The 27515-nt window shown below is 27.6% G+C and overlaps 1 protein-coding gene across 7 annotated transcripts in view; it reads right to left on the bottom strand.

Annotated features, from left to right (window-relative positions):
• The window catches only part of RapGAP1 (Rap GTPase activating protein 1), a 390544-nt gene that overhangs the window by 174258 nt on the left and 188771 nt on the right, over window positions 1–27515 (bottom strand). For 2 of the 7 annotated variants that reach the window (XM_088205700.1, XM_088205673.1), the window contains exon 2: window positions 23271–23515. The exons of the other annotated variants lie outside the window; for them this stretch is intronic. In XM_088205700.1, the coding sequence (XP_088061826.1) occupies window positions 23271–23353 (83 nt within the window). In that variant the 5' untranslated portion in view covers window positions 23354–23515. The remainder of the gene's footprint in view (window positions 1–23270; window positions 23516–27515) is intronic. 7 annotated transcript variants of the gene reach the window in all.

Genomic DNA, 27515 nt, shown 5'->3' on the forward strand with positions numbered 1-27515 from the left:
TTCAGAATTTTATTAAACGGTAAGAAGATTTAATAAATAGTAAGGTATATTTTTATCAAACTACAAATTAAAAAATGTATTTATGATATGTATTTTATTAAATAGCTGAAGCTTTACTGATCGTTTTATTTTAAAGTTAATACGAATTTAATTTGTTGCAATTATATATTGATTGCAGTAATAACAAACCATACGCTTTTATAAAGCCTAAAACTAATTTTAAGCAGTTCATACATTTTTTAAAACAAACACCTTTAAAGTTAATTTATACTGCGTTTATTTTAATTTAGGTGTGATACTAGTTTAATATAAATATATAAAATACAAAAATAAAATTAATAACGGCCTATGATATTTTACCTGTGCGACATATTTTTATAATAAGACGTGCTATTTAATAACATTATTAATAATAAATATTATTATTCATAAGTGTATGTATATATTCATGAATTTAATCAGTAGTTTACTCAACAATTTATATGTATATATATACATTTATATATTCCTGCTTTCTCCGTTTAACGTAATTCCGATTCTATCTGATTCATAATCTCTCGAGGATTACAGCATTTGCTTCTCTTCAGCCTCTCTCCAGTTTAAATAAAGCCATAAACGTTTCAATCTGTGTGATCAGATGCAACGTCCACTACCTGCCTTAAGGATTACAATATGAATTATTGAATAATCCGCAATATTGTTCGCCACCCTCTTGACTGGTCGTCGGATTCATCAACCCTTCGCACTCGAGGGGCGGAACAATAATTAAAAAATCAACATTAAACCGGTCCGAATTTACAAAACACAATGTAAACAGACGCCCTTCAAATTTCGGAGCTCCCCCCTTCGAGTGTATTGTTTCAGAATGTAATATTTCACTTTTTTCATCATAAATTATTAACAATACTTCGTTTTCAATTGTATTGTTGTATTAACAAAACGGGCGCGTGCTCGAGAGCAGAAGTGATATTAAACATATTTTTTATTGTGTAGCATAACGGCGATATTTTTAATTTCACGGTTAAACGGTCATTCTAAATACATTAAATCTAGTGTGCCGGAATGTATGATTACATAAACAAAATATTTGGTCCAGCTTAGATAAGATATAATGTGCAATTTTATGAAACATTCAATTAATTAATTGGTTCAATTAATCAATCGATCTCGACAAAAAAATGTAACTGTTCAACTTGTTTATGCCTCGCGTGAGCTATTATTTAACAGCGTTCCCTGATTCTCAATATGTGTAATATATTATTATATTAAACTCGGATATAAAATGGACAACATTTTACTGAGATTTGCATTTTAAAGGTGCAGTGGAGTGCTGTGTTTAAATTCGCATAAATTACAACCCTTTCGACTGTTTAAATCGCAGTAATTCATATTGCGCGAAAAGTAGACTGATGCTCCCCTTTCGTTAAATGGTGACAATGAGGGTATTTAATCATTTTATTTAAGTCTTCGAATACGCATTGTCCAATGATATTAGAATAAAAATGCAGTTATTCACTGGCTGACGATGCGGCATTGTCGAAAAAATCTTTTAATTAATTGGTTGGTTGGTCAAATTTTAGAATTAAGGGTGAGCTAGCTTGATCTAAATATCAATCGCATTTAAGTATAAAATATAAAAATATATATGATATTCATACTTAGAATGGGGGTTTATATTGTTGTTTTAAATATATTTTTTTTGTAATAAAATTGTAAATGACGTAATCGAATCGCAATGCTAACACGTAGTACATACACTACACAATGACTACACCTACGTGTAGTCTTCGGTGATATATCGCGGGTGGATCCCAAATTGTCAGATTTGTGTGTGTTTTTGCGCAACTATTGAATTGCGGAAACCTTCGAGCAGATCGTCGGTTAATATTTCATCGGTGCGATATTATCCGTCGGATATATTTATGGCTGGGTAAGCTGACACCGATCGTAGTACTAGTATATCTGATATGGCGGATTTCTTCTTCTGTTTCATATATAATAGTTACCGAACAACGTTCAAGGTAGGAAATCTGACCCTGGCGATAATTATTCATCCAAAGACGTTGTTTACGCATTGTCTTTTTATGATATTATTATGGTAAATATTGATTTTGAATTTAAAAAATACATTAAAACTACTGTAATGTATTGAAAATAAATAAAAGTTGCTTTAGAAATAGTATGTCACATGTTTTCGATATAGACAATTTCGTCTGAAAATTTTCAGTGAAATTAATTGTTTTTATATACAATTAAACATTTTTTTTAATCTTATTTACATGTTTCATTATGATTAAGTATATTATATAGCATGTATTAAATTTATTTTGTGCTACTTAAGGATCAAAATTCAAAAAAAAATCTATTTGTTGAAAATCACTACAAAAAAGTTAGGAGTATTTTTTTATACTAAATGATAATTATTGTTATTTTAGTTACAATTATTGATTTGTGTAATTGGTCGCTATATTCAATTCACAATTTAACAATTTACGCTTTTAAAATCGGTTAAAAAAAATTTTCAGATTTTTTTAGTAGTATAATGCTGCAGATAATTAATATAGCTATTCCTTAGTATGACTGATTTTGAGTTGTTACAATATTTATAGCTATAAAGTAAGCCCAAAAAAATACATAAAAAAGTAAGATAACATTATCAATACATAAAAATAATATAGTATATAAATCAGGCTAGTAAATATTTATGACCCTTAATAAATATGCAAATCAGTAAAAGAATGCTCTGAATTAATATATTATTTGATTTGCCTTTGGTCAGTATTTTAACTAAAGTAAATTATTTTAGTAAATGTTGAGTGGTGTATATACTATATGATCAGTAATTATTAAAAGTTAATTTTGTAAATATTTACTTATTTAAAATACATATCAATGAAGTGATCTCATTTGATTGTTTTTTTAACTAGCTTTTCTTTAAGCAAAAATATATACATATATAAATAACTCGAGCGTTTTCTATCTAAAAATTATATTTAGTAAGTAATCTTAGAATGCAATGCTCTAAAAAAGAATTGTTTATATTAGTTTAGTGTGATTCATTAAATAAAAATAGTACACAAGCAAATCATAAATTACCAAGATATTATTTTATTATTTATCTAAAAATGATTCTAATTTTTCTAATGCCTAATTTTTTGTAAAACAATAAATAGAATTTATTGTTTTACAAAAAATTAGGCATTAGAAAAATACTCATATAATACAATAGTTTTTTTAGTAGTCTCTTTAAATTCAATGTTTTTAAATACATATAATAGTTTAGTCTTCAACTATAATATAAATAGCTTAATAATTATCCTATTTTTAGTAATTTACGATTTACAGTATATCATAAAATTAATTTAATTATTAGTTTCTTAAAATTAAATTATTAAATTTTTCAAAAAAGAATAGCTTTTCAAAGACATATAATATTTTAAGCTTAATAATGGTCCTATTTTTCGTAACATCTACGACACAGAAGATTATCTATTCATTACATTTTTAGTTAACGTATATCTAAAAATTAAAAAAAAAATTAGCTTACAAATGTATCAAAATAGATTGAAATGATCTTGATTTATTGCTCTTATTTTTTTAATATAATTAGACCTCTATTTATTAAGTCAGTGATTTTGCTTAATTAATGTCAGTTATATAATAAAGCAATCGGTACTTTTAATAAATGTTCTGATTAATATTAAATGGAAGTTATGGTTTCATTCAATATTACTATTTTAATGCATTATTAAAATCGACTAATTGTATGTATTTAAATACTAAAATCATATATAATCCTTAATATTCTTTTTTTAAGTCATTGAAGTAAAAAAATATATTCTAGTGATATTAATATTTAATTAAGTTAAAATGAAATAAAATAAATACTGACGAAGTTTCCGTTTGTTTTATTGTTAAGTTATTAAGCAATGCCTTTAAAAATGATTGACAATTATTTTTTGGCTTGGATTATAAATTATAATTAATATTCTATAAAAAAAATGTATTCAAAATCTAGAGGAAAAAACACTAGCTTCAATTTTTATTGTGCATTTTATTATATTCCACAAACATCTACTAAAAATAAATAAACATGTAAGACACTATCATAATTAATAATAAAAACTGAATTTTAAATTCATTTTGAGTACTTTATTTATAATTAAATTAAATCATTTTATTAGAATTGAAAACAAGAGCTATTTAGGATCTTCTGATTTTTCTATATTGTTATTGATATGTACATGTAATACATACATATAAAAATATAGTAGCAATGTTAGATTTTTATACGTATTATAAAAAAATAGCATTTCAAAATATTCACTAGACAATTAGATCCACTTAACGCAACTAAAATTACTAAATTTAATTTAGAATCGGACGTACAACACGCAATTGTAATTTAGTAACATTGTTACAATAATTTCGAATCGAAATTCCACCTACTTTTATCGTAGAATGATACCGACCTCGAAAAATTTGCAAAAAAGGTAAGCCTCAAAAACATTGTTTGATCGGAAATATTGCACGTCAGTCGTAAACAATCGAAGAAAAAACAATAAACAACAAACAGCCAGGGGCGTAGTCGGCGAAGAATCACACAGGCGTATATCGTTACGCCACCGTTACAACAATAACGTTCGCAATCGATCACTTTCTAATTGAATATAACCGAACGTCGATTTTTTCGTGTAATTTATTAGCGAAATTTACAATAAAAAACCATAATTAATTCCGTTGCTTAACTGTGTGTTTTTTTTCCCAGATAAACGGTTGGCCGTCGCTGGTTATTTATTACATTTGCACCGGCAAAATGAGGTGAAAACAAATCATTTAATCTTTAACCAACGTGTGTGGGCTCATTATGCTCTCATCGGAGTCGTTAATGCCGGATCGGATTTCGCATTCGACTTATTAATGCGCGATATATGAGGGTAATAAAACGACCAAAAATAAATACCGAGGTAGTGTCGAATTGGTTCAATAAAATGTTGCTAATGACCTAATGATAAACGTAGTCAATAAATATATCCTTTCTAAAAAACCCACAGATGTATGTATTTTATGGATAATATAATGTAACTGTTTGTAAATCTCACTAACTAAAGAAAAAAACGTGAAAATATCAAACAAATGTCATATCACGATTATCGTTGAGTAAAGAATTCTATAATGTATAAATCTTAGTAAAAAATTAAATTAATAGAGAAATAAATAAAAATCTACTCGAGTTTAAATTGAAGAGGGAATACACTATAATTATCATTGCGACTTTTTTATGCTATTTGCAAAGTAAATATAAAAAAACTTGTAGTACTCAATTTAGTCTATAAAACTGCTTTTCAATTAAAGAATTAAAGAGTTGACACTCTTATGTTCTTTTCATGTGTGTTTATGATCTAACCTTTAGAATACACAATCACTATATTTACTCGCTAAAAAAATGTATGCTTTGGTAAGTAATTCATTTTAAAGGTCAATAGTTTTAATAAATATCAGGATCTGTTTTTTTTATAAAAAAATAAAAAGATATGGTAATTTTTGACCAAATATTGGTACATATCTTGTACTATATTGCTGAACAAAACCACTCATACCTATTGAAAAAAATAATTAATTGCTGTTATGTGTAAATATCGAAATTAACTGTTTGTAACAATGTTACGGACTTTGTCATTTGCTGCCAAAAATGTTTTAGAAGCCTGATTTGATTTAAATGAGTTAATATAATATTTTTTACCTAAATAGTTGATATGTACATACATTTACAACTATGTTATACCTTATATTCAAATCATAACCTAAATTATTATTTTTACACATCTTAAAATTAAATGACCTTTTAATTTACTTCGAAAAAATATTTCAGTATCCGGATTGGATTTTATATATGTATTTAATAGTACATACATACTTTCGAAGCATTATATTGTCCTATATTATAAATAAAGATTGATAATACTACCCCAAAGATACGATTAAACATATTTAATGTAAACATCAAAAATTATATGAATTTGCTGGTAAAATATCTTTTAGTAATTAATTGCTATAAAATGATTTAAATCATTTTTTATAGAACATATATACGTTCAAAAGATTATATTTTTATATTATAAGAAAATACTACCGCTAAAATATGTTCTAAATTTTTTCGCGTATATTTTATATTTAAATGTCTATTTAAATTTCTGCCAAAAATGTTTTAGTATCTCAATTGGATTGAATGAATTTATATAAAAAAATATATTGTACATACATACATTTTAAAATTATCATACCTTATAATAAAACTAACTACTGATAATACTACTTCGAATATAGGGTCTAACTATTATTTTTGGTCACATTTTAAAATTAAATCACTTTTTAATTTGCTGCCAAAAAAATATTACCGCAAAGATATGATATGAATATTTTTTGTACACGTTTTAAAATTAAATACAAAAGATTTTGCTTAATTGATAGAATATTTAATATATTCTATAAATTAATTTCTACATACGTTTAAAAATATAATATTAACTCATTTATAAACTAAAGATTTTTATGATAATTTTATTCTAAAAATTTGACATAAATTATTTTACTTAAAATAAAATGACATTTTAATTTACCACCAAAACATGTTTTAGTATCCTGATTAGATTCTAATCAATTTATGAAATATTTGTTATGCATAGTACACAAATACATTCAAAACATTACAATAACTCAAAATAAAACTATAGACTGATATTACTATCACAAAGATACGACCTTAATTATTTTTTTACACATGTTTTAATTTGCTATCAAAAAATGTTTTAATACCCTAAATGTATTAAAATGATTTTATATAATATTTTTTTTATATATAGTACATATGTACTTTCATTTAAAACAATAAATTACCTTATACTTAAACTATATATTGAAAATACTACTCCAAAGATATGATTCAATGTTTTTTACAGACATCATAAAATAAAATGACTTTCATTTGCCGGTTAAATTTTATTATTTAGTATAATAATATTTTTATATAAACATAATAAACATATGTTTAAAACATTATACAACATTCTCTGGAAGTAGTCCGAACCGAAAGTACAACTGAAGTCTAAAAGGAGATCTACGACTTCGAGTAAGCGACCACACTGTCGTAAATTTCATATGCCGTCCGGACGGCGGCTTCTGTCACGTACAGCCGGCATATTTGCGCGCGATTGAAAAAAGTGCCAAATAATCGCAATTTTTAAATTGTCATATTATTAAAATTACGCTACTGATAATTATAAAAGTTTGTGTGGGTACTTATAAATACAATATCAATGAAAACTATTCGGTCGTAAATATTTAATTTACGCAAAATCTTTGTCGGCTTTTGCAAAATGCCATAAGGCATAAAAATGATACTTCAGAATACGAAAAACACATCTGTGACTATCCTAGAATTTGTCGCCATCGATTCTAAATAAGAATTCGTTATGGTGTGACATTTATATAAACCGATCTAGGAAAATACATAAGAATATTCAAAACAATTTTTTTAACAAAATCAAGTACCACTAATTATTTTTTAATTATTTATTTTATATAAAAAAAATATAATAACGATAACTGTTAGAAGAATATACTATCAAAAATATAATTAATCCCTTTTGGTGTCCTAAAATATTCAAAGATGTCAGTTTGTTGAAGTCCCCGATAAGCATGTGGTATTATAATTTGACCACGTGACCACGATGCTGCGCTCGACATGCGTGTTAACCATAGGACGCCTACGCGCATACTGAAATTAAATCGAGTTACTCGTTCTATCTCAGTTTGCGAAGCACCGTATCATTATCTCTCTCATTCTCGTCGCTTAACACGCAAAAGAGCGAAAGAGACAGTATCTCACCACTCGCGCTCGAAAGAGCAACTCCGACTTCGGTCTCTCAGACAACTTCCGAGAGATTTTAGAGCGGGCAGAACCGAACTCGATCGAAGTAACCCAGTATATTCTCCGTCCTTGGCCAACCATGGCCAACTTCCAGAGAGTGTAGTGCAGGCATAAGATACGATTCAAAATTTATTTATATACATATTAAAATAAAAAGATTTGTTGCCAAAAAATATTTTAGAATCCTAATTGTATTGTATTGAATTTTCAGATTTAAAAAATATAAATTGAACATACATACAAACATATAACATATTAAAACCAATAAAAATAAGACTACCCCGAAAATATGACATAAATTATTTTCTTGCACACATCTTAAAATAAAATGACATTCTAAATTTTTGCTAAAAAATGTTTTTGTATTTCGAAAGCATTTCATATAATTTAAAAAATATATTTATATGTACAGTAGACCCCTATAATGAAATAATATTGTTGTATTTTATACGTATAATGTACATATAAAAATCAAGAAATACAATATTTTAATATTACTATATATTGACTATAAAAAAATATTAAATCATAAATTAATTTCATCAAGCTTATATTGACTTTTTTAAGTCATAATTAAAAGTAACATAAATATTTTTATATTTATTAAAATATTTAATTTATATAAGCTTTGTCTGAAAAAAAATTGGTTGCTATTCGTTTCTTAAATTTTAATGATATTATTGCTATATAGCTTATAGAAGTTTCTAAAAATAATTGTGTACTATGTCCATATATTTCTAATCTAAAAAAATATCGACATTAATGGATTATTTCGAAAGCGCTAATGCTTTTTTCAAAACAATCTATCCGGGCTTCTGCCTCTATGAATCATATTGTGTTTGGTTTCGCAAACTATCCTCTGTTGGGATTTACGACAATCGAAATAATTTCGTATGAATCATGGCCGCTAATTGACAATGGAGGCACACATGAAGGTCGTCATTTGAAACGCCAACAGTGACTTGTGACTTTCTACTTCCTTTTAAGTGCCTGCCAATTAACACACTGTTCTGGCCATTTGGGAATAAATATGGATTAACCAACAACAATAAAAAAAATAAAAATAATAAGTACACACAGTTTATCTGTTTAACATATTTTAAAAAGTCAAGAATGGTAATATATTCACAAAACAATGGACAATCAAGTAAAGATTGTTTTCAAGTAAATGCAAATAAGAAACACCACATCATAGACTGCTATAGAGTAAGTTTGATAGATATTCGAATCAAATGCCGGAAAACATTGGAGCAGTAGCACCTGGTTCTAAATTTACAATAGAGCTAAAGCGTTCTATCTGCGTAACAGAATCTGGGCTAATAAATCATGCAATGGTCACGAGCCGCCACTGTTCTCAATCCCGGTAGCTATGCACACCGTTTTGTTATCGCTTTAAGTCCCTTAGATTCGCAAATTTTTTATCCACTTTCATATAACAGGGATTTCAAAGTTTTGACACTAAGATTATTACGATCCAGATCACGCGACGCCCATGGGAACATTTCACATTAGCGTCCGCAAGTTTTTGCGCACTCGCCTTTTAATTAGCTCTCTCGGTATGCGCAGTGGTTTGATAATAAAATTTATTGCTTATTTAATTTTATTAATGGCTTAGGACACGTCTATCTAGATTGGCCGGTAGCGTTTTTAGGAAAAATCGAAAGTGGCCGTTGGAAATATTATATTTATATACGCACACGTCTTGCTTCACGCCGCAGATGCTGTGGAATTTTCGAAGATAAGGTCCGGTTTTATTCGGCGGGTGAAAAGATACCCAAGGGTATTTTTTAATGATTGATCAAAATGAATAGGAAAAAATCGTTGGATACCAAAGAGGACCAGATAGGCCGGCCCGAGGCTGATCTATACGAATAGCACAATATGCGGCGTATTTGCTCTGCCGGGTGGTTCGAGTATGTCAGAGGTCGCCAACCTTGTTCGATCGGTCTCCAGCGGGCCAGTCCTCGTGTGCGTATGTGGATATATGAAATATTGAGATGACGTAAGCGATACGCTGCTGCAAGTCTAGACGCTCTCTGGATTGCATACTAAGAGAAGCACGTCTCATTAGATAGCAGATTCTATCACCAAAGTTGGTAAAAAGTTTACTATCCATTGATTGAAAAACGCAACTGTTGATGAGTAATGCGATAAGAATATGATTCCCGGTATGAGTCTTGAATTTTTAAACTAATATTAGAATATGAAATATATGTGTAGAATGAGTGAATCTGAATGGATTGTAATTGTGCGATTTATTATTGCTTAACACAAAATATTTAGTTTCAGTCAAAACTAATGGACAACTATTTCACCTACTCATTAGTCTAAGTACTGAAGAAAGATTTTTTCACTACTAAGTGAAACAATAATTTAAAATATTTTTTAATGTTAAAAAACCTTGTATTGTAACTGATTTATATAGTATTTAAAAATCATCTTGAAAATATCTCGACTCACTTAAATCCGACTCTGACTCTTATTACTAAATGAACTACATAATAGAATTTAACAAAAATACACTTTTTATTGATAATACAACTATTAATACAACTGGGGGATAATTATCTAATGGCTCAATACAAAAATTATAATAATCACAGTTTCAGTCAAAACTAATGAAAAAACTACTTTACATAGTTTGTATTTCAAGAAAACTCGCAGTAAGAACCTTTGAGTAACTATTGTCAAGTCTAATAAGGCCAAAGCACAGAAAATTGTTTTAATAGGAAGTGAAAATCCAAGGAGAAAGATATATTTTTTAATGTTTTAAAATTGATCTTGGTAAACTCTCGACTCACTGATTGGTATTTTTTAAACCTCATCCCAATTTCTACATCTAAATATATTAAAGTAGCTAATAAAACACTGTTCACAATATTTTTTTATATATAATCTTTCAAAGAAAAATTAATACAAAATTAACATTCAAGAAAAATGTGTTTTAATTGGGATTTCAGTAATACTATAATTGTTTACAATATAAATCTATAAATTCATAATAACTAGTAAAATACTTTTTCTAGAAAAATAAATAAAACAGTCTAAAATGGTAATAACAATATTAAAAATATATAAATGTGAGCGACCACACAGATTTGTGAGAGATTTTATTCTTGAAACTCGCGTTAATTACTTTGACCAAAAGTGATTATTCATTAATAAGCATAAACAAGACAATAGTAGGATCACAGGTACGACTAGATTTAAAGGGTTCTCCATTAATAACAAGCAAGGATTCTCCGGTGCATTGAATGAATATTTCCTTGTTACGAAACGGTCACGGGAAACAATATATCACCGGAAGACAAATAACACCATAAGGCCATATCACTCCCGTTGCGCAGTTCGACCTTGAACATATCCATCAAGCAAATGCCACTATCTAAAGGCGTATAATTATTTCGTTATTCTAATTAGCGAATGCAACAATTTGCTGGATTGTAATTGATCAGCAAGCTTTGCAGCTCTGAATACTTAAGTCTGGACTCTAATGATGAGAAGGCAGACTCCGGCAGACAATCGAAGTGACTAGCAAACGCCCGCCTTCCCGCGGACAACATATTGTCATGGACGCTCACAACCTGAGAGGGACTCCACCATACGAGCACCGTAGCAGAGAGAGACCAAGTCGCTGCTACGCAACCTACAAGACCTCTGAGGATTTTCCACGGACATCATCCCTGCGCTAGTTTCTCCACCACTGTTCGGAGAAAACATCTCGCCTATTATGTAATATAATCTAATACATTTTTCACTAGTTTCCATATGCGTCTTACTAGCTGCAAAGTCAAACCTCTTCAGAGTTAAAATCCTTGAATAAATACCAAAAATCGTGATTAAAAAAAATCATTTAATATATTAATGCATCAGGGTCGTATTTAAAAAATAAATAGGCTTCTGAGCTTATATGTATGGTGAAGCAGACTATAGGTATTATTTAATTTTATACAAAAAAAAATATGTGAAATTTTTATTTTTATTATTTAAAAAATAGTAGAAAAAAAATTGATTTTTAATTCACTATGTTTTTAATAAAACTAAATCAGAGTCAAGAGTTGCTATTTTTTCGACTCATTTCTTCTCAAAAAAGCTTTGACTTATCGACTCCATATTTTTTAATAAAAATTTTTAGAGACTGTATTATGTTTTAATTATTTTATATACAATAATACATTATAATCATATTCATCAAAATAAACTGAATCCTCTAAAGAGCGTGGACTCTTCGATATTTAATCTGACTCATTTTGTATTTAACTTTAACATTAATAACTTTCATCTAATAAAAAACAATAAATCGTAGAGATTGTAAAGAGATAAAAAGATTAAAAATTAATCTAATGTGATATTTGCGCATTAAAAAGTGATCCTAATGTATTTTTTATTCAACAATATTCTACCTTTAAGACAACTTGAAAGCGATAGCTTGAAATAAATATTTATTTAATATTAGTGCTTCAATTTTCATGTTGACTCAAAAATCTCAAAGATTTTATTAAACAATATAAATTTATGTATTAAAATCATATGTTTATAAATTACATAAAGTTACAAATTAAAAAAAATATTTTGCTTGTATATAAATGGTTGAAAATAACTGAAAGTTACATGCAAATAAACACAATTAATTTACCGGAGTCAAGAGCGCCTAGAAAGGGTAAACTTATTATACAAAATCAATTATATCTCACGCCTCCAGCGGGCAAACATCTTGAAAGTCCGACTGACAATTCCTTTAAACCTAATTGTCGGAATGATGGAAAAGAGCAAAAGTCACTTTTTGACAGTTTGAAAAACGCGAGACAAAAGGATCGTTATTGTACTGTGTCTGAAATGTGTATAACATAAGAGTAGCAAAACAAAGTTTTATAAAAAGTTACAAAGCTCTCTCGAACGCGAGTCTAATCGAAGAGCGCCGAGAAACTTTTCGGAAGTACATTTTTTATTTGCTTGAATAAAAAAACGGAATTTATTTAGAAAGTTCCATATCTAAATAATTTTACTAATTAGTTTCGCGAGAAAGATATACGCTGTAAAGCAAAAAGAAAAATTCAATCAAAGGCACTCTGTTTAATTAAATTTCAGTAATCCAACGAAGCGAGAGCTAAAAATGGAATTTGGATTTAATTATTTTTAAAGTTTTCTAACCGCTAGCAGGCGACACAAATCCAGTTAAAATACGTTTACTGATTCTTTTCCTTATTGTATAATATTATTAAAGGGTAATTTGATAAACTTTTGTCTCAGTAATCTCAGTGGCCAGCTGAAAGATTAACGGATGAGACAATAGCTTATATTATAATGATATTTCTTCTGACTATCGTGTCAGTTTGATCGGTATTCTCACGCAAGAAATAGTTTTTAATATTTATAATTTAAGCATATCATCAGATATGTTTTATTACCCATTTTATATAGTGTGTAAGATTATCTAAGTTTCACACATATACCATTTTGTGTAGTTAACAGTTTTGTCGAGAATAAATTTTATTGTTATGCGAGTTTTAATTAACATATAATATTATACGTTTTTTATCTGGCGCATACTTATTTAATCATTATTTTTATCATGCATTACCATTTTTTTAATTAAAGTTAATTTAATTTGATATTGAATTATTGAATTGAATTTATTAGATATGGTATTAAATTGAGGTTGGATAAACACATGCGCAAATATAATGTTTATATGAAAATAATTGTTTTGCAATACAATTAGAACTTATCCTTATGTTTCACAGTCCGTTTAACCGCAGAAACGCTTGCGTTTGACATAACCGCAATATAGTTTAACTTTTACTTATACAATGCTTATTGAAAAACGCAATAATTTGATAAAACTTCAGAAAGACAGTAGACTTTAAACTGTTATTTAATCAAAAATCAGGGAATTTAATTATTGAAAAAAAAACTATAATTAAAATATATATCAAAATTCGGTATATACAATAGTTAATTTGTTGACACAGCATATTATCTTAACAGATATGCAATTAATTAAAAAAATATTTAAAAATGGAATAATTTTTGTGAGAAAAACATATATTAATATTCAGCTATATATATATAACGGTTATGTCTTATTTTATTGTGGTACTTAAAATCGATCATATTGCGGTTATTTTTTATTGGTTTTATAACATTTTAAATTTTTGTGGTTCAATTCTACACCTCTACAAATATTTATTATACGTATTTTATGAAATACTTAATAATACACTTATTGATTAAAACTAAAAATATTGTTTAATCAATAAATATTTTTTTGTGAAGTTGTTGTAATCAAAATATAAATTTTATCTATACTATATCGACTATATAATATTAAATGTTGCTTTATAAAATTATCCTTAATCGATACAAAGGGCTATAATTAAATTTAAGCATAGCAAAAAAATATGGTTCACCTTTATAAATCAGATGTAATCGTTCGATCTTGAGAAGTATTCGAAAATATTTTTTATCTTACACCCACAATGTATGATGAGTGACAGGAGCATTGGAGAAGAAGAAAGCGATTCGATAAATCGTCGCGGATTAATGACGCAGGTTAAGATGCTACAAAATGGGATAATCCGACTCATTTCTCAGGGTAATCCTAATTAATTGGTGAAAGAGCGTCTGAACAATGCTCGAGTTGGGTAGGATTGGTGTTAAGGTCGTCTTTAGGCGAAAATGTTATTAATATGGCAGTTAATGAGTCTCACTTTTAGCAAGGTAATATGTAATATTTTCAAGTATTTATAAAAACAATAATTTTTTTATAAGCCTAACTTTATTAACTCATTAGAAATTTGCTATTGCTTTTCTTGAGAAAAAAATATATCTAGAGTACTGCAAGGATCTAATTTTAGTCCTCTTCATAAATTACATTAATGTGGCGATTACAAAAATTGGAACATATATTATATGCTGATGAGTGTATTAAATAATAAACACAAATGTGGATTCGCCATTTTTAAAAAAATACACGGAGTCATAAAATTTCATTTCTCAGATCATTTTTCCCGGCGGAAATGTTTTTAACATCTGCTAAATGATTTAATTTAAAATATATTGACTGTGAAACTAGTTGTTATTTTCCCCAAAAATAAAACCAAATTTTGTTGAGAACAAAATGTTACGAAATATTCAGAAATTTAACTAAAATATATAAAACTAATTTTCGATGTAAATTTTGCGAATGAATAACATTCCTTCCAAGAAGGGTCTTATAACCAGGATATATTTATGATAGGTTCTCTGTTATGTTTAATTACGTCATCACGTTAATCAAACGTTAAGCTAATATTATCGTTTAAGTAATGGTATTTACATACTGACCCAAGAGAGCACGTTTTATACTTTATGTCGTCGCGTCATCTAGAGTGGACATTCACCTCTATGCGGTTTGGACATATCGCTAAACATTGACTCATCTCCTGTTTGTATTGAATCACTGATAGCATATTTAAATTTAATAAATTTTAGGTCACAAGATCTCTGATTTATATAATAGTTTCGTGCTCGGTGACGTATATAATACATTATAAACGAGATCGTTAATCAAGTGAGAAATTCGAGCTGAATGAATATTTATGTATTGGCTACCGGCGTATACCGGTACTTGTTAAACACTTAAAAATTTTATTCTAAATTATAAATCAATACAGTTGCTTGGACTATAAAATCTAATTTTTTTTATTGCAACTTGGAAGTATTATAGTATACACTTAACGTTTTAACTCATCATGCCATCTAAAAGGTTCAAAGGATCTAAATTATCATATACACACACCATTAAAAAGGGACTAATCTGCATATCATGCTAAAAAAAGTATATATTTTTTGCGCCAGTAATTATGTTTTATAATAATTACCCAGGTGTTGGAAGGCCGCTTAGATAATCAACGAAAAGTGGAACGAGTTTGGCATATATGTAAATGTTAATTATTTATCTAACATACATATGTGGTTCATATTGTATTATTAATGACTGTTTTGCAACATAAATATGTATTGCAAAGAACATCTAATTTAGAAAAACATTTTTTACAGCACGCACGGCAAGACAATGCAAAGTGTATCTGAGCTTAATTAAACGAATTCCATTACGCAACGTAACGTTAGACAAAAGAGTGGCCCAGGGCAATCGGAAGGGGCCCCGGACCTCAATTTGAATAACACGTACTGTCAATTAATCGATCTGGGGTCTGAGACCTCAGACATCGGTGATTTGCAATATTAACATTTCGCTTTAGCTAATGTACTAGTTCGGTAAATTAAAGCGCGTTGATTTGGTTTTAACTGCGGGGGGCTCATTGGTCCTTTTGTTTCTGATCGACGGTTAAATTTCTTAGACGTCGAAATTTAATGAGTTTAAACTACATACAACCTCCGTGGATTTTTAGCAATGCATAAATGATGAACATTATCGAAATATGTTATTCCATTGCTTAAAAAATTGACATACAAATTAAACCTAACATATATTTCCATATCATAGAGATTTTTTAACGGTAGTAAAAGATCAATAATTAAGAGTTTTCTTTAGAGTAATACAATAATTATAAAACATACATTTTAAAATTTTGCAGTGGTCTGGATTTTTTTAATGCTTATGTTTTACTAAATCTTAAATATTAAAAGTATATATAAGTTAAATAGCAAAACCATTTTTTTATTTATTAGCTAAGAAAGGGTTTTTGTAATTTACATTGCAAATTAAAATAAAAATTGCTACACATATCTTAATGATTTAAAACAAAATTACAATGATTGTTGGTCTAATGAAGCATTTTTATTTAAAGGTCAATTTTGATTATTAAAAAATAATATTGCTACTGACAATAAAATATTAATATTTTTAAGCATATGTTACAAACGGACAATAGTTATCCATGAACATAAATAAGTCCACTTATATTTATCAAATCATTTTTCTCCTTAACTAATTATAAATTAAAAGATTCACATTTTGTGGGAATTTTTTTTTAAAAGTAGTTAAAATGACATATATATAAATATTTAATAGCAAAACATTTCATATAAAATACTACTCTGTAAAGATTAAATAGCATTTTTTAAGCTTAAATAGCATAGAGCTATTTATTTATTAAAGCTAAGAAAGAAAAATGTACTTAAAGATTTTGCTTGTTATTCTTTACACTGAACTTTAAAAACTGGATTTGCCACAAATTTTCGCTATTGATAATTAAATATTATTATTTAAATTATACAAGTATATTGAAAAAATACAATAGTTTAATAAACTAATTACAACTATAACTAGAACTAAGCAATATGTCCCTAAACTAATTTTAGAACGATACAATGAAATGCACATTTTATATGTTCTTCAAAGTATATGTTAGTAACCATTGATTTTTTTTAATCCAAATATCTACAAAGGTTTAATAAAAAAAATAGTTAATTTTTTTATCTATAGTAAATAGCTAATTAATAAAACTAATAAATAACAATTAGTCCAGGGATTTTAGATAATTGCATTGTTAACGTTCGAGTACCGAAACAACTAAATTGGGATTGACGACCGGAACGGGGTATAAAGTGACCCCATGAAAGTAAAATTTAATACAACACTATTTTTCCGCGTCTAATATATTACCATATTTTTATGATATTCAACAATTTTTTTGGGGTTCAGATGTACCCCACTCAAAGATGAAAAGATTAAACAACTGTTTGTAATTAAAATATAATATAACACATCAGTTATTTTCCAAAAATCAAATTAAAAAAATTATATATATTTTGCATTAATTTAATTACTATAATATATTTATTATACTATAAACCGAAAAATCAGCTTTAAATGAATAAAATGCACTGCATCATAAAAAAACATAATAATCGAGTTAAAGTAATTTGTAAAAATTGATGAAATTTCTTTATTAAAAAAAAATAATAAATATTGATTATCTAAAAACAATATTTAATTGATCTTAATTTAAAAACAGCTACTATCTATTTGACGTGTATCATTATTCACATTTGATTGAATCAACTATTGCGTGCTGATGTTGAACTGATTCTTTCCTTTCTTCCGCTGCTTCTGAATATATCTGTTAATGTGATTAATAGCACAATCGCCATTTTTTCTCACTACATTTCAACTAACGCCCAATTTGCTAGCATGATGGATGCGTTCACTTTCCAGACAATTAATTAGAAATTTTAAAGGATACACCTTTAGAAATGATTGATGTTTTTTAAAGTATCATATACGTTTATATAAGGATTTCATATTGAGGCTTGAATCACCTTTTATCGCCACTGACCAACAAAAGCGTCTTGGCGATGTCCATTTCATTTCGTTTTGAAAGCATGTTCATACTCTGAAGCTCTGAATAAAGCCTCTTCGGTCTTCGCCAATTGTGCTCTTCAATGCGTTCAATCCGATTTCGGCTATATAAATTCCACAGTCATAATAACACATTCAATGTTTATCCGGTTTGATTGTGAACATCCTTCCAGGAAACGGTGGATAATCTGCGATCTCACGTCGCTGCAACAACGTAATTGTGTTAGATCCCATTAATTTCAACTTGTTGTTGAAATATAATCCTAGCTGCATCGCCTTTATCGCACAGAGGCACCATCTCATTATATCCGCTTCTGCGTGGTGGATATTAATGGAGACAACGAAGACAAGGGCTCTGGTATCGAACCGATAAAATAGCTGTTATTTTGAGTACATTTAATGTGATTGAATGTCTCAGATAGCTACGAATACCGAAGCGTTATTTAGGGAGTCAGTCTGAGAATAGCCAAACGTTATAGGAATGTCTCGAAAGTCTAACGTCGTTGAATTTATAAAGTAAGCAATGCGAGTCGATTTATTTACAGAAGTTCCTTTCATGACTAAATGCACGCACTTGTACATAATATGCCTGATCTGAGCTGACCGTTTAGCACCTTTTATAGCCGTAGTCCACTAATAAAGTTCCCGCGGCGTCAGTGCCTTTAAATCGTTCGCATTTTCCGCCATCTGTCGCATTTTTGCGCCTTTCCACTTCAACCAATTATTCTCAATCTGCTCCTGAGATCTATTACTTATACACTAATAATGGGCCCGTCTCGATAGGTCACGACGAGTTAATAGAGGCATTCGATGATGCGAAATTGCCGCAAAAGAAAAATGTTCGCCAGCTCTGAAGTATTATATAGATAATAATAAATAATTGATTTTTACTCGTTTATCATTTGGCGTTTATTGTATCATTAATTACACATAATCGTGGCGCAGTCAGACAAATTTAATACATAGATAATTATATTTTTTTAATTAAAAATTGCATCAAATACAACTTTCTAGCGACTAATTTGTTTGCGTTTGTAAGTGTCATAGATCATAGATCGTTAATAATTATGGGAATGTTTTTAATGCCATTAGATTTTTAATGATACATTAAAAAATAATTTAAGCAATCATTTATAAAATCAATGTGATTTATATAAATAAAATTACACTGATTAAAAATCGTTTGTGTTTAATATTTTAACAAAATATTTCACCGTAAATTTTTGGCATGTTAATATTTGATTTATTAAAAAAAAAATATAAGCTCTAGAAGTAATTATTTTTATGGAATTCTATAGTTAATTTAATATTGATAATAAATGTAACTGTTAGTTAATTATTATTCAAGGGTCAGTTACTTGATTTCGAGTTATTCAATATTTATTTTATTAATTTATATCCAATATCAGGTTTCGCTACACAGGATCCGATATCCGGAATCGAACCGCAGCCACCATAATCACGCCTTGTCCGTCATTATCTCTCGGCCACTAGGCTGGCTCGCAATCCTTGTTATATTGCAATTTCTTATCGAAATCATTATTACGTTTACGTTACAGTTAATCTTCTAGTCTGACGCGAATGCGCAATCACGCGACCGTGAACGCAGTTGCGAAAATGTTGCATAATGCACCGCTATATATAATAGTTAACTAAACATAAAAGGATATTTTACTCGCAGGTAGACAACGAGTCAATTGTGCAAGCATTAAAATCGGTACACATTATGTCGATCCGATAGAGAGAAGATAATTATAATCGTTGATTATTTTAAAGGGCGTGACCACTTTGCACCGTATAATTCACAATCGTATTACGTTTTCAGCGTTAACGTAATTACTGTGTCTTAAACATATTTTGCATTTTAGCATAAATTAAAGTATTACGCTCTATTGAATCTTTAATACAAGCAAAAACATAAGCAAATGTTCCTAAACCAATAAATAGTAAGTTGAAATATTAAAATACATAAATGATACATTGAATGTAATAGTAACATAAATGACAGTATTTAAAAAATGTCATAGTTACAAACAAATAAACTACCCCTAAAGTTAAATATATCAATTTTTAAATAAAGTTAAAATAATCTACAATAAAAATATATTAATTTTTATATTTTTTATATAGAAAAAGTGTCCATATAACGTTTGTAGAATAATATATGTTTAAAATTAAAAAAAATATGTTATTTACCGGTCTTTGTGTAATTTATATGATTTATAATATAGAAGATCATATCAATATATACTATATGTATATATATATAGAAAATTTTCACATAACTTAAACTAGACAACATATATGATAGTTTAATCATATCAACGATACGCGAATTAAACAGATACATATTTTTAATTTATTGAAATAAAAAAGTTTAGGAAACTATTTTTAGCAATTATTAAAAATTAAATTGTAAACTTCACATATACAAATTTATATAATAATAACAGATATTTGTTTGTAACACATAAAATAATACAAATAGTATTACTAGTTAAGACCTAGGTTACATTTAATTACTATATTTTTTAATATTCATAGCTGTCTAAATAAAATTATGTATAAAAATCTATATACATATATAACTTATTGTCTGCGTGTTTTTTTTTTTAATAACAATATTATTATATTCGTTATAATAGAGTGGATTTTTGAGTTTGTTTTTATAAAATATATATAATAATAATATCGCAATACATAAAAATAATACATTTTTAATTAAAATATGTATTATTATATTTTATTACTAATAAATATAGAAACTATGAGTATTATAATGAATAGAAAAATATATTAATATTAAAGTAAATTTTATTTGCCTTTTTTTACTGCTTAATTTTAAGCAAAAAAGTTCAAATAAATTATTTTTAATTTTTAAAATAAGGTTAAACCTATCACTGGGCGTTTAAGAATTTATTAGTGATCATTTTCAAAAGTTCAGTTTTTAAAAGTAGTGGATGAATTAAAAGCGGGATATTTTTTAAAGTAAATTTAAAACATTTAGTTTTTCTAAAACCAAAAAACATAATTGCAGTTCGTTGCAATTTTAATAATATATACGTTTTTTAAAATAACAATTACGTTTTTATGAATAATACATATGAAAGATTTAGGTATACTTATTTATATGAAAATCTAATATTTTTTGGGGCAAATGATTTTACTTGTGTCAAAAAGAGATAATTCAATGATTTTTATTTAAAAAAAATCGTTTGGTTTCTATCGTAATATTGTGAATTATTGGGCATTAAAAAATAGCTATATAATTTGATTTGAGTTACAACACAATTTTTTACGTAAATTTTAAACAGTTTGTTTTTTTAACATACAACAATACATTAATCGCGGTTTATTTATAATTTTATTAATTAAAGCTAAAATTATATAAAAAAATATAAGTAAGATTATAAAAAATAATATTAATAATTTACAGTTTTTTTTTAATTCATATTTTTGTATTTTCCCGTATTTTTTTCATTGATGTTAGCCAAAAATATATTAATGAAAAAGTTAAATTTTTATTGGTGCATTACTAGTCATTTAAAAGTCACATGACTTAATTTTTTTAGCGTAAGCCCAATGCGTTACAATGGGGTAAATCTGTATCAACCGGATAAGTCAATCAGACACAATGAATACCTACAAGTAAGTATTAAAACTACCAGACTTTTCATTTTAAGAATCAATGTCATCTATATAATTAATTATAATATAATATGTGTATTATGATTTATAATCAATAAACGTAATTTTGCAGTTAGGGCCGATTTTTAATATTACTGCATTTTAATAAATAAAAATTAGTCTGTTGCCATGACTCGAACCCTCGGTCTTTGGGTTATAAGTCGAGACGTTTATGACGTCATAAAATAGAAAATATGAGTATAACAATAAATATAAAAATATATTATGTTTTTATTAGTTATTACTTAAAAATCGTTTATAAAAAAATATATATTATATTTTTATTTGAAATATATGGTAATCTTTCAATTATAATTTTATACATAACGGGGCATTTAAAAATAGCCCAATAATTTATATAAGTAATGTTTACAAAAACCTGATGATTTACGCATTTTTCAAAGCAGATTTTAATAAAAACAATTCAATGGTAATTAATAAATGTTTAAAGTTGGATTAACATATTTTAAATAAAATTTTTAAAAATATGTAAAATATAAGTATAACAATAATTTGTAAAATATATTATTAATAGCGATTTATGGTCTTTGAATTTTTTTTTTTCATATTTTTCAAATTTTAAATACTCAAATAAACATTTATAAAAATGTAACATAAACCATATTTATTAGAAAAAATATGTTCATCTTTTAATTGTAATTTAATGCATAACTCGGCAGTAAAAGTAGCTCTATAATTTAGAAGTAATGATTACAAACACCTGCTATCTAATATTTTTAATACAGTTATACAATTATAGTTCAGTAATAACATTATATTAAAATACAAATATTTTAAATTGAATTGAAAAATATTACAAAAAAATATATATTAAATTTAAGGCAAATGGTTTTTTAGCTTGATGTTAGTCAAAAATATTATAATATAAAGGGTTAAATTTTCATTTTTATAAAACGGTAAACTTCTATCGTAATTTCGTGCATTTAAAAGTAGCATCCTAATTTATATTAGTAACTATATCAGTGATTATTTCAAATACCATATAATTTATGTCAGTCACTTGATAGCCTTAAAATATTTTTAGCACAAAATTTACAATGAAAAATTTTTCACTAGTTGAATTATGGAATTGTGAATTACGAAAGCTTGACCAAGCAATTGTTATCAGATGGATCTTTTGCGCGAGGAAGTATAAAGATGTTTGCACTTGCACACAATAAAAATTGAATAGTTCTAAAACACAACAAGCCTACAAAATTTTATGCTAATGGAATAAAAAAAAATGCCAAGAGATGAGAGAATTACTTTAAAAAATAGCATTTATTTCAAGATTACCAAATATATTGGATACTGAAATTAAAATAAAAAAAAAATAATAATACATACAGCAGTTTCTTCATGTATCGTTTTCTCGCTGTTATCAGTGTGTACGTTTCCCTTCCGCCAACACTGGAAGAAAAGTATTTCATCTTGCACAATAAAAAACACAAAAGCCTTTCACTGATCACACGCGAAAAGTATCCTTGGCGAATATGTTGCACTTTTTAGTCCTTTGGCATTCGAAACGCATGTTTTAATTTCGACGCCGATCCATCATCGCAATTTTTTTCCGTCGTGATACGTCATTGTGACTGAAATAAATGACATCATCTTATTCACATGCACACACGATTAATTTTTATCTATATTTGGAATGAACGAGCGGCTTAAATCAAAAACAATAGACCGTTTCCTAAATCAGCGTTGAACCCAAACATTTGGCGTTCCTCACAAATGTTTACTGTCTGCCACATGCTGGCATTCTCATGTGCGCTAGGCACACATTTGTCTAATCAAATAAACTTTACGACCCGCATTTGAATACAATATAGTTTTTTTAACCCTACCAATACAGACACACGAAGTGCAGTTATTATTTCATGGTGTATTCTATTCACATCTTTGTCAGTCGCACCGTTCTGCGTTCCCACTTGGATACACAGGGGTCGTAAAAGTTCGACCGATAATAAAACCTCGCAAGACATCATTAAACTTCAAGTTTTATGTCACATGAAATAAAAATGAGAGCAAAGTGTACAACTGACTTTTAATTGCGATTGAGGAGAAATGATTAAATTGCTTATTTTACAATTAAAACTTTATTATTATTATTGAACTAAATTAAATGTAAAATAATAGCGACTTTAAAAAGGCGTCACTACTAATTTATAAAAGGATTTCAATTATTTTACCCGTGTGAAACGGCGCTGAATAGTTTAACCCTTTCCAGACAAAACGTGCATTAAATAACTAAAACTTGTAACATTAAAATATTTTATACCTACACTTGGGTTAAAATTAGTTGCGCTACCCTTTAATACGATAAAGTTGAATACTATAAAATTAGATCGTAAATAATTTACCAGTAAAAGTAATATTGTACTTACAATACCAGATAATGCATTCCAAAGTAGCAGTTAAATGAACATTGGTAATGAATTTTTAAATAATAATGGTTTTTAATTTATAAAATAAATTGACATTTAACGTATTTTTTATTTTCAATATTTACGAATTGGTAAAAATTTTCGAAAAACGTGTGAAATCTGCCACCGAAACGCCCGCCGCCTCCAGGGCCGGATTCGATTCGAAATTAAGAGGTCCACACAGTTCTGCTCGGCGTGAACGAAAATCGTTTGCGTTTTTTTGCAGAGGATCCGCGTAAACCGCCTTAGGCCGATGGCAAATTGCTTTTCGAAATTGCCGTGAACCACTTCATCGTGTTACCGTAAGCGCCGAATAACTCACAGCACCGGTAGTAACCGCGTATCGAAACCGGAAAAGAGCCCTAGTCGATTTTTTTCTCACCAGAGAGCTTTCCTTTCAAGACAAATTGGATCGAATCTGACGTGCTTGTTGAAGCTGTCAGATTATTTGACGTGTTTATATATTATTTTTTGACAACCATTATTAAAAAAAATATGATTTATATTCTAGAAATCGACTATAAACGAGGGTGGGGCAATTAAAAGTAGCTCTATCGCATTACTCTGAATATAATGAGTTTTATAACGCAATATAATCAACCGGTTAATTCAATCTGACATTTGAAATATTGTTATATTGTATATAGAGAGTCTTCTCAAAATATTCATGGACACACAGACATGCAAAAGTATTTAAAATGTATAGGCATATACAAAGAAATATAAATAAAGTCAAATAACATGTACAACAAGATTTTTGCCACAAACTTGCTTTATATGTAAAAAATGTCAATATAGTAAATATTTATAAAAAAAATCATTATTTTTCAATACTTATATTTTTTGAATATTTATTATTAACCAAATTTATTAAACAAACTTGACAATATTTTTTTATAATACAATATAAATATTAATAGAATTTTTATTTTGTATTTTTTGCTAAAAATATTTTAACATTTTCGTATATATACTTTATATCAGGCGCGTACGGTGAGATACATTCCATTTCACTCGCTCGCGTGTTAAGTCACGAGAGAGAGTGAGAGTAAGTGGGCGTGCGGAACGCATGTAACGCACACTCTTATCTCTCAGTCACTCTCGTCGCTTAGCACGCGAGCGAGCGAAAGAGATATCTCACCGAACGCGCTTGTTTTATATCCCAATATTCCTTAAAAATATTCAACAACTAGACACTAACATCATAAAAATACGGAGATTTCAAAACTGTCATTAGTTTTTTTATGAAAGTCACAAATAAAATATGTGTATTGTTTGTTGTAATAATTTACGGAATGTAAATTAATTCTACTAACTAATTTTTCTAGCGTAGTTTTAGTTTTATTTTTATGAAACAAATCTATTGAAAATAAAAATCATATCGTAATTTAAAATCTTTGAAAACAGAAATATTTTATAATGTATTTATTAAAATAATATATTATAATATATAATATATTTATTATCAATATAGAATAATGATTAGAGTAGAATAATTATGATAAGCAACTTTAAAAATCAGATGTACTAAATTCCCTAGTAAGCTTATTATGTATCTATTTTTAATAAATAGTAAGTGACATAGCACATGAAAATATGAGACAAAAAATGCTTATTTTAAAATGTTATATTATATATTAAATGTTTCGTCAAATATCTGTAACATATTTATTGATGCAAAAGGTTATCCATAATGTTTCAAAGATAATTTTTCCAGTAAAAGATCATATACAAGAATATTTATATTTTTTTAAGGAAATTTAAGGACATTCATCGTTTTTAAAGCCTCTTTTACAGGGCATTTTTTACAGTGTGGTTGCATTTTTTTATAAGTAAAGGTCATGCAGAATTTTTTAAAGTTAATTTTATGGTACATATTATTTTTATTGTGATATGTTATATTGTATATGTATCATTAAATATTATGTATAGCATATTTATTAAAAAATTGAATGATTGATATGATCTTATATTTTTTTTTATAAATTTACTTACATATTTTAAAGCCATTAAGATTTTTTTTCGTTTTGTGATAATACATATATGTATAGCAACAAATATTATTATAACATTATATTATTGTAATTTTATATTGAAAATCAAGCGAAAAGATATAAAAATACATTTTTGTGTTGAAAAAATGTATTGAACATTTTAATAAATAAATATTTGTGGCAAAAACATTTTATAAAGTATATTTACAGTTAGTTATTCTTTAAAAATATTTTTACTACAACAAAAATAAGCAATAATATAATTATATATAATTTTTATTTTTTGTAGCATATAATCTAACAAATATATATTATTGTGATTGACGCTCTAGTAATCTAAAATCGCTATTGATAGATACAAGAATAGTATTATTGTGTGGGACTGGAGTGATGTGCTTATTCGTGAGCCTTGACCAACTTAACGAGATTATTTCAGAATTTATTCTGTCATTAAAATGAACCTGTTGTTTCAAATTAAAAAGTTTATTGTAAGAAGATTCATATGTATTATGAATGCGTTAAAAAACTTTGCCCATAAAGCACACATTTATGGCTAAACCAGTCAAAATTATATTTATACCATAAAATTTTATTCAAAGCGTATTTTGAGTTCACGCCTATTTTAAAATTTTAAATTGACCAATCAGATATTGTGGGTGTGGTTTACGCGTTTATGTGGTATTTAAAATTGATTAATAATAATAATAATAATATACGAGATGTCGCCTCGAGCGCGTGAAAGCGTTTCGCTTGTTCGGCGTTGATTTTCCCATATTTTCTCTGATTTTTCTTCGGAATTCATAAGCAAGGGAAAAGTTTCTTTAAGAGTTGAACAGTACCGGTTCGTGCGCTGTATTAGCATATAATGATATAAAAGTGCAACACGCTGTGAGAAGTGCGTGCATTGTTATTAACAAGACGCGATTTTCAGTTAATTAATTAGGGAACGGAATCCGAAGGTTGTTAATTAGTGTTTTGTATGAGTTTTAGACGACTTTAGCATACATTGAAAGCTGCGCCGAGCGTTCAACTTTGCGCAAATCTAATTTGATATTTTGTAGCAAATTGCCTCTTTCTCGGAAAACAATTTGACTGTTGAGCATTTTTCTAACGGAGCAATTTGCATGTTAAAAACGCAAAAATTCAACTCAATCCCAAAGGATGCTTTCAGG

The sequence above is a fragment of the Plectrocnemia conspersa genome, unplaced genomic scaffold (genome assembly GCF_051122295.1).
Source record: "Plectrocnemia conspersa isolate PC_06_02 unplaced genomic scaffold, ASM5112229v1 ptg000001l, whole genome shotgun sequence".
NCBI classification, from domain to species: Eukaryota; Metazoa; Arthropoda; class Insecta; order Trichoptera; family Polycentropodidae; genus Plectrocnemia; species Plectrocnemia conspersa.